Raw genomic sequence first — 10,040 nt, forward strand, 5'->3', positions numbered from 1 at the left:
AGGTGCAGTGTAGCAATGATGAAAATACAACTTTCCTCTAGTTCTTTAATGCTTCCCCGCCCCCACTATCATGACCCCAATTCTACCTTACAAATCTGGTTAGACCAGAGGATGTACACTGGTACAGACACGAACTGGAAACACAGGGAATGCAGGACAGGTGAGCCCCTTAGGACCAGTGGTGAGAGTGGCAATACTGGGAGGGTGCAAGGAAGGTGTGATAGAAGGGGGGGACTACAAGAATCTATATATAACCCCCCCTACCTGGGGGACAGACAACAGAAAATGGGTGAAGGGATACCTCAGACAGTGTAAGACATGACAAAATAATAATAATTTATAAATTGTCAAGGGTTCATGAGGGAGGGGGATTGAGGGTGGAGGGGAAAAATGAGGCTTCAACTAGAAAGAAAATGTTTTGAGAACGTTGATGGCAACAAACGTGCTTGACACAATGGATGGATGGATGGATTGTGATAAGCATTATACAAGCACCCAATAAAATGATATTTTTAAAAAAGGTTCCGATGCTGTAAATCTTTGTGGGAGTGGCTGGTGGACTTGAAGCACTAAATTTAGGTTAATAGCACAATGCTTTACCTTAGCAGCACACTAGGGCTCTCTTAGCTGCCAGGGGGCTGGACAGAAACTGTCGGAAAATGAAAGTTTGTGGATTTCTTTTTTTTTTAATGAAGAGAATGAAATTTTCCCACAAACTTTTGGAAGCCCGGTGGCACAAGTGAACCCTGGAATAAGTCTTTTATCCAACAATACTGTCTTAAATAAAATCAAGATTCTTTACTAAAAGAGAAGGGACCAAAGTAAATTCCCACTCATAGTGACCTGTATAGGGCTTCTGAGGCTATAATCTTTACTGAAGTAGATAGTGTTATCAGGGCTTTTAGGTTTTTACATGTTAGGATCCTTCTAATGGAAATCATATCCCAAATGGGGCCGTTCATGCTGCACAAACCCAGAAACTATTATTTATTTATATTGTATTCTATATGTCTTCACTGAAGCTGAGGGGCTTTGGTTCTAATAATAATGGAGAAATATGGTTACACCATGAAGCTACCATACCAACTCTGGGCTTTTCTATGTGAAAGGACTGTAAATGTCTACTTTGTGAAAGTCAATTCCAGTATCTGTTATAAGTAGCCAGATAGAAATTCTGATAAATACTGACCAGAGTTATGTGAGCATAGAAACTAAGTGTAATATGTAATTCTCCCAAAATTATTATATGGAAGATAGCATTATTTGCCTTTATTACACAAGAAGACATTCTTTTTTTCTTTTTTCTTTTTGAGTGAGTGAGTGAGTGAGTGAGAGTGAGGCAGTGAGTGAGTGAGTCAGACAGTGAGTGAGAGAGTGAGCCAGTGAGTGAGTGTGAGGCAGTGAGAGTGAGCCAGTGAGACAGTGAGAGTGAGGCAGTGAGTGAGTGAGACAGTGAGAGAGTGAGAGTGAGTCAGTGAATCAAGAAGACATTCTTTAAAAGACCTTTTTTTGCCTATAAACTTGAAATTTAATTAAATCAGAATCAAATCTAATAAACTTCTTAACATCTTCAAAAGCTTTAAAACACTTTGAAAACTTCAAAAGAATCACATTACCTTCACTCAGTAATTTAGCTGTCTCAAGGTCTTGAAAGGAAACACTTTCATTTAGCTGGATAGGACATCGATAATTTAGCATCTGTAGCAAGTAACTGATTCCATCAATAAGGTACTGAATGAAAGCAAAGCCAAAGAATCAAAAGTATTATAGGAAAAATTGTAGAAATTTCCTATGTAAATTTCCCTCATTTTTCACTCAGGAAAAAATGGGCTGAGTTATAAATATACTGGATGTTATATTTCAATTACAAAAAATTCACATCATAATACAAATCTATGTCCCCAAATGCCCAAATTAGTTAGAGCTCAATATACACACACACACACACACACACACACACACACACAGCCTTAACCAAGAACACATTTCTGTAATGTACATGGCCAAATATATTATCAGAGGAAGAAATGATAGCCAGGTTCTACAGTTACTTATTTAAAGTATGTATAAACTTACTTATTACAGAAACACCAGAGTCAAACATTTACATCTCAAAGGGTGACCTCCCATTTCCAAAACCACCTAAATCACTGCAAAAGCAGCTCAGTGAGAACCCTAATTGATACAAAACTCTGGGAGGGTGGCCTTTAGATTTAATTATTGTTCAGAAGTGTTAAGATGGATCAGAAGGTACCCCACTATCTAGGAGCTAGATCATGGTGAGTTCTTTAGGAGTGATCAGCTGGCAGAAAGAGGCCTACAACCAAATGTTTTCTTCAGATCCTACCAAAAATATGCTTAGGAATTAATCTAAATAATGTAATTATATTTGGGGGGGGGAAATCAAGAACTTTAAGCAAAACGGAGTTTCTTGCCCTTCACCCTCACTGCCATCAAGTCAATTCCAACTCATAGCGATCCTACAGGCAGGATAGAACTGCCTCTATGGGATTCGGAGAAAATAACTTTTTATGGGAGTAGAAAGCACCATCTTTTTCATCTAGCTCATGAAAACTTTAAGTTTATTATTCTATCATCACAACAACCCCAATTTATTTAAGGTTACACAGCTTTTAAGTAGAAGACCTGGAACTCAAACTCCACTCCACGCCACCAAAGACAGCTTTCTGAAAACAATAAACATCAATATCAACAATGTCTAAGGAAGGTTACCTTTTTAAGCAGAGCAGATTTTCTTAACAGCCACTCTCTCCGTTTGGTCAGAGAATGACAATACATGTAGAGTAGGGCTCCTCTTCTCCAAGACAGGCATTCCAGCAGCTCATCCCCAAGCAAACCGCCATGCTGCAACACACCGAAGGTGACCGCTACACAAAGGAGCTTGGCATTTGTAAAACCAAAGACAATGCTGAACAAATGGAGCAATTCAAAACGCTCTCGTCTCACCCACTTTTACTAACACAGGAATGCCTTAGTTTGAATCAATTAACTAGATCAAAATGCACTGCTACATGAAAAGAAAAATGTCCTCAATTTACAAATAATTTTTTTATACAACTTGAAATATATTTTAGTGGCCAAGTCTTTAATATACTTGAAATATAAGTACTACACCTGAGTAAAAAATAACTTTGCAGAAATACATTACTTGAAGCAAGATCATAGCTATTTGCACTACTACTGAGAAAAATGAATGAAAAATTACATGTAAAAATTAGAATCAAATTCTTTAAAAAGATCTATTCATTTTTTCAGCAAACATTTACTCTGTTAGGCATATGTGGCCAAGCAGGGTCCTGAGGGGAGTGCACCAATGAGCACACAAAGCATCTGTTTTCAAGAAGCTCAAGTTCCAGCTCGTTAAACCGGCGACTTGTGTTTCCTACGTGACTTCAAGTGACTCCTTAATGGTGCTATCAAGATATAAATAGGCTAAATAACTTGCCAGGATCTCATCTGTACCACACTCTTACATTTAAAACACAAATACATACTCATAGATTTATAACCTACTTTTTCATACAACGGGGCTTCTAAGTTTGTGGAAAAAAGAAAAGACAACACAATTTTTTTCACTGACTTTTCGAAGTCCCCTCCCTCATAGATCAAACTTTAAGAAGTCAAGACCCTTTGTTCTCAACATTCAACATCCCATCACTTTCGCTGTACTGCAGTACAGTGACAAATTTCCCCTCTTGGAGGTAGTTTTTACACTCAGTATCATAAATTATTGCTATAACTATCCTCACATATACTCTTTGGGACATAGTTCAGGTTCATTCCTTAGGCTACTTTATAATAGGTTGGCCTATTTTCAAAGTTCTGGATTACTATTCCTTAACTTTCTCCTATAAAGAGAAGACCTTTTAAAATAAAAAACAAAGAAACAACAAAATTTCTTTAGATTGTTTTCTTGATTTCTTATTTTGAAGAAGTAGGCCTTGGGAATGGAGCCCTGGTAGCATAGTGGGTTATGTACTGGGTTGCTAACTGCAAGGTCAGAGCTTTGAAACCACCAGCTGCTCCAAGAGAGAAAGATGAGGTTTTCTACTCCCATAAAGATTTACAGTCTCGAAAATCCACAGGGGTAGTTCTAGTTTGGGTTGCTCTAAGTCAGAATCAATGCGATGGCAGTGAAGGAGTGAGTGAGTACATAGGAGGTACCTGTCAGTGCCGAGACATTTCACACTAGTTCTAAGTAGTTCATACTACACTCATACTCATTTCATAATAGATCATACATAAAAATCTTTCTAATGCTAAGCTGTCAGATTTAAGAGGGTGCCGAAACAGAACAGAATTAGCAACTCTACCTATGATTACTATGTCATTGGGTCCTGGGTACCGGAGCTTAGCGATCAGCAAGCTCTTGTACTATTCAATGGCAAAATGTACACAGGGGCAAAAAACATCTAACAAACAGAGAAAGCAACCTTGGTGGCAACTGTTTGGCAAGAATTGGACAGCTAATTACAAGGTCAGAAGTTCAAACACACCAACTGATCCACAGAACGATGAAGCTATCTGTTTCTATAAAAATTTACAACCTAAGCGGTCATCTAGCTGAGAAGCAAAAAAGCCCACATGGAAGCACACCACCCTGTGTGATCATGAGGTGTTAATAGGATTATGCACCAGGCATCAAAGACCCAGAACAAAAATTCATTATTGATGAGAATGAGGGGGAGGGTAGAGTGGGCAACCAAAGCCCATCTATAGGTAATTGGACAGCCCTTCACAGAAGGGTCACAAGAAAGAGACGAGCCAAACAGGGTGCAGTATAGCACCGATGAAACATACAACTTTCCTCTAGGTCTTTAATGCTTCCTCCCCCCAACTATCATGACCCCAATTCAACCTTACAAATCTGGCTAGATGAGAGAATGTACACTGGTATAGATCAGAGCTGGAAACACAGGGAATCCAGGAGAGCTAAACCCCTAGGACCAATAATGAGTAGCGATACCAGGAGGGTAGGGGGACGGTGGGGTGGGGAAAGGAGGAACAAATCACAATGATCGACATATAACCCCACCCCACCCCACCCCAGGGGGACGAGCAACAGAAAAGTGGGTGAAGGGAGACAGCAGTCAGTGTAAAACATGAAAAAATAAAAATAATTTATAAAATATAAAGGGTTCATGAGAGAGGGAGGGTGAGGGGAGGGAAGAAAAAAAATAAGGAGCTGATACCAAGGGCTCAAGTAGAAAGAAAATATTTTTAAAATGATGATGGCAACCTATGTACAAATGTGCTTTACACAATGGATGGATTGGGATAAGAGCTTTAAGAGTCCCCAGTAAAATGATTAAAAAATAAATTTACAGCCATGAAATCCTACACAGGGTTACTATGTCAGAATCCACTAAGCGGCAGTGCGTTTGTTTTTAATATGTGGAGAAGCAATAAGAGATTAGGCAGTGTCAGAATAAGGATCCTATGTGTAATTAAACATAACGGGAAAAAAACACGTAACAGGAAAGTAGAACAGAGTTTTGACACTGGCATTGCCCTTTCAGGCAAACTGACCTAGCAATAGTGCACAGGACTAACAAACAAAGAACAGTGTTTATGAAACCAATTAGGGAACTGTAAGAAAATACAATTATCTGGATAAAAGGAGAAAAATGAAATATTTGTGCTTAGAAAATGATTAGGAACCACAATTAAATCTAATTCCATTACACAAATATCTTGAAACAAATCTGATAAAATATATCTTGTATCATTTAATGTAAAGAGCCCTGGTAGCGTAGAAGGTTAAGCTTTGGGCTGCTAACCACAAGGTTAGCAGTTCAATCCCACCAACAGTTCTGCAGGAGAAAGTTGAGATTTTCGGTTCCCATACAGATTTACAGCCTCAGAAACCCAAAGCATAGTTTTATTCTGTTCTATAGGGCCACTATGAGTCAGAATTGGTTTTAGGTTTGGTCGTTTAATGTCCATGTGAAATAGGATTTTACCTGATTTAGTGTTATGCAAATACCATATTATGTACAGGCAGGATCGCAAATGAGTTCTGTTCTAAATCTGTCTTGAAGTCAATTATATACCTAGATACGGTTCAGATATGGCATAAGTCAAATGTTTGTCTTAGTATTTAGGAAACATTTCTATGTATAAACAACATTAAAGACACAAGAAAGCATCCCTAACACAACCTAGTGGGGCTGCTCAACGCAACATCAGCAGTTCAAAACCACCAACTCCTCCACTGGAGAAAGACAGACTTTCTATTCACATAAAGATTTATAGTCTTAGAACCCAAACGCACCAGGGGGCTATATCCCATTTTATATGACTTGCTAGCAGTGAGTTCAGGCTTTGGAGTAAGAATCATGTGCAGAGCAAGGTAGCACCCATTTGTTACGGATCATTATTTCTAAGTCTTTATAGGAGTTGGGACCAAGGGTTTATGTGCAGTTGACTTTTATCTGCTGACATTCGTGTGAAGTGTTAAGACTCTCATACCTCCCTCTTTCCATCTGAATTCAAAAACAGAGACAGATTCTATCAAGAAGAAAAATATAACTTTCTAAAGAACAGTATAGTAAGAATTAGCAACATACCACTATAATTTCAAGGACTGTAAAACTTACTTTTGGATGTATATTATTTTCCTTTACTAAAATTTCTGGTTCTGAAAGGAAACTGAGTAGATCTTTTACTTTCTGTAAAGAAGAGTCTTCAGGAAAATCTTCATCTACTAGCTTGTTCTCCTCAAAATATGTCATGTCCAAAATAGCCTGAAGAAATAAGAGAAAAAAACACTTCATATGATTTAATCTTGAAAGAAAAACTGAGACTAGTTTAACTTTATATGCAGATGCTTTATTTACCAGGTTATTTCAAACCTTTACCAAGTATTTGAGGAAGAATTTGGTGATTTTGTGGTAGAGTTATCACCTATGTTGGAGACATGTTCAATTCCTGGCCAAAGCAGCCCAGGCATAGCCACCACCCACCTGTCAGTGGAAACTTGTATGTTGCTATGATGCTACGCAGGTTTCAGTGAGGAGCTTCCACAGTAAGAAAGATGATGAAAAAAAGACTGGTAACCTACCTCTAAAAATCAACCAATGAAAACCTGATGAATCAGAACACTCCAATCCACAGCTGATAATAGGGAGCGAGCAGAACTGGGAATTCTTTAGTTCTTTTATAAATGTTTATGCATTTAGCTCTTTTACACTATGAGACAAGGGCAGAATTAACAGCAGCTAACAGGAACATGCATTTATATTAGAAAAAACGAGAGAATGCCTGGCTGTAAGCATAACTCAAAGCAGACCTTATGAAATAATTTACGGGTACCTCACTAAAATACGAAATTCACGATGATGATGCTTCCCTCAGGAGCTCTGCGGTATTGTGGGATAAGCAATGGGTTGGCACTGCAAACCCAACAGTCACTCTTACCTGAGAAAGATCAGGCTGTCTGCTCCCGTAAACATGTGTAAGCTTGGAAACCCTACCTTGGGTCACTATGAGTTGGAATTAACTCTCTGACAGTTTGTTTTTGCTGTTTGCTCCTTTCAAAAAATAAGATGGCGATTTGTTACAATACTATAAATTAATCATAAGAAATATCATGATGAAGTGTAATCACATATGGGGGTATGTATATGATGTTGTGTGTTACTGAGTAGTTAGGACTCATAGAAACCCTGAAGTAGGAGGCAGCCCTGAGTCATGGGTTGACCTAGGCTGTCACCTTTATGGGAGCACAAAGCCAAGTCTTTCCTTCTACAGAGTAGCTAAGTAGCTATCTGGTGTGTTCAAACCACCACCCTTTCAGTTAGCAGTGAGCACATCAACGGCTGCACCACCAGGTCCCTGTGTATTCTAAATTTTTCTAAATGGCTGTTTTATCAAGTTAAAAACCTCGTCTTATATACTGACTCTGAAAATATTTACTTGCACCTGGAAGAAGTACACCATTCCCATGAGGCTGTTCAAACACTAAGTACCAGCAGCATTCCGTAAGAACAAAGGAGAGTCTGTGCAAACACACCTCACACTTACCCAGTCCTTTTTCTTTCTTTTTAACCTACTAGACTAAGAGTGAGGAGACCTGGTTATTTAGTGGTTAAGCGTACGGCTGCTAACTTCATGGTCAGCAATTTGAAACCACAAGTTACTCCACGGAATTGATTTAATGGCAGTGAGTTTTGCTTTCTTTGACTAGGAGAAAGAAAACCAGGTTCTAGTGTCAGTTCTACCACTAATCACATAATCAACCAAAAATGTCACTTTTATCTTGTTAAGCCTCAGTTTCTTCATTATTTTGAGAATAAAATGAATGAGTATAAAGCACTTACAGTATTACCTGGGGAAAAACAAAACAAAGGACCTACAGTACTGCCACAAGGTCAATCCCAGCCTCATCTTTCTCCAGTGGAGTAGCTGGTGACTTTAAACAGATAATCTTGTCATTAGCAGCCCAATGATTAACCCACAACACTACCAGGGCTTCTATAACACTACTTAGCACAATGGCCCTTAAGTGATAGCTGTTAACTATATGGAAGACCTATGCCAAGACCATTCCAAACTTCAAACCCACTGCCATTGAGTGGATTCCAACTCATTGTGACCCACAGGACAGAATATAACTGGCCCTATGGGTTTCCAAGGCTATGAATCTCATTTTTAATAACAATTTTTAATTGTAAATTAGGTAAGGGTTTACATTTCAGATCATCAATTTTGTATTCAACAGTTTAAACTACCAATCAAACCCCCAATAGTTGACCCTTCATCCGCGCCTTCATTTCTCTTCATGTAGACAACTTGGGTGATATGGAAGATAGTAAACATAGTAAACACCCGCCAACAACGGAGTCCATTACTTCATCTCCCCAGCCAATTGCCAAAGTCTGTTTCCTTTGTAAGGAGCCCTGGTGGTACAACGGATACGTTAGGCCGCGAACTACAATGTCAGTAGTTCAAAACCACCAGCCCTCTGCAGGACTAAGATGAGGCTATCTATTCCCACAATGAGTTACAAGCTCAAAAACCCATAGGAGCAATTCTGCCCTGTCCCACTGGGTTACTATGATAAGAATCAACTTGAAGATGGTGAGTTTGGTTTTGGTTTCCTTTGGTATGAAAGTCTTTAATAGAAAGCCTCTTTTTTCTCTTGGGAGCATCTGGAGGCTTACGAACTGTTGACCTTGTGGTTAGTAGCTCAAATCTTAATGCACTATGCCACCAGAGCTTCTGGGCAAGATTATTCATTATACAGAACTTAAGTTGTTGATGCAAAGTCTTAGGTGGACCCAAGAGGACCTGGGAAATCTGAATTTCTCTCTCTAGGTGTCTTATTCCTAGAAATAAGGGAAAATATTTAGAACACGCCCAAGTGAGAGAACCGATGGCACCCATTATATGTAAAAGCACAAGCAGTTGCCTGAAAGGATTGGGAGCTAAACAAACCACTCCCAAATTCGAGTAATACCTTGGGAGTTGTGAATAGATGTCAAGAGGCCCATTCAAGCATGACATTTGAAAGCAAAACTTTTAGGAAGCTCCTGAGAGAAAGTACAGCAGAATTCCAGTACTTTATGTTTCTTTTGTAAACAGAAGCAATTCGTGTTTCCAGGCACTCAGCATTAGTTGGGTGTTGTTAGTACGGTTGTTTCAATCTTTGGCGGCTGTGTTCCAAGCGTTTTGTTACAATTTTCTTGGTTTTTGTAGCTTTTTGTACAGTTTTTAGATAAAAAACATGGGTCCTGAGAGTTTTTTGAAAAGAATCATCATATCCAAATTGGTGGTGACGTGGGTGTGGGAGGCCTGGTAGGGCATGATCAAGGGGAATGTAACAAAGAGGAAGTGCTGAAATCCTGGTGGGGACTGAGCACGATAGTGGGAAAGGAGGAAAACCAAGGGAAATAGAGGAAAGAGCTAGGAGGCAAAGGGCATTTATAGCGGTCTAGATAAAGACATGTACATATGCAAATATATTTATATGAGGATGGGGAAATAGATCTATGTGCATACATTTATAGGTTTAGTAT

General features: G+C 38.9%; 1 protein-coding gene across 1 annotated transcript in view; it reads right to left on the reverse strand.

Moving 5' to 3' along the window:
* RIMOC1 (RAB7A interacting MON1-CCZ1 complex subunit 1) overlaps nucleotides 1–10,040 on the reverse strand; it is a 22,397-nt gene that overhangs the window by 6,438 nt on the left and 5,919 nt on the right. Inside the window, exons 3-5 of the mRNA XM_004716941.2 lie at nucleotides 6,621–6,767; nucleotides 2,734–2,865; nucleotides 1,617–1,731 (exon numbers count right to left, since the gene is read on the reverse strand). Coding sequence (XP_004716998.1) covers nucleotides 1,617–1,731; nucleotides 2,734–2,865; nucleotides 6,621–6,767 — 394 coding nt within the window. The remainder of the gene's footprint in view (nucleotides 1–1,616; nucleotides 1,732–2,733; nucleotides 2,866–6,620; nucleotides 6,768–10,040) is intronic.

The sequence above is a fragment of the Echinops telfairi genome, unplaced genomic scaffold (genome assembly GCF_000313985.2).
Source record: "Echinops telfairi isolate 266 unplaced genomic scaffold, ASM31398v2 ScPeMD7_7469;HRSCAF=8507_1, whole genome shotgun sequence".
Taxonomy (NCBI): Eukaryota; Metazoa; Chordata; class Mammalia; order Afrosoricida; family Tenrecidae; genus Echinops; species Echinops telfairi.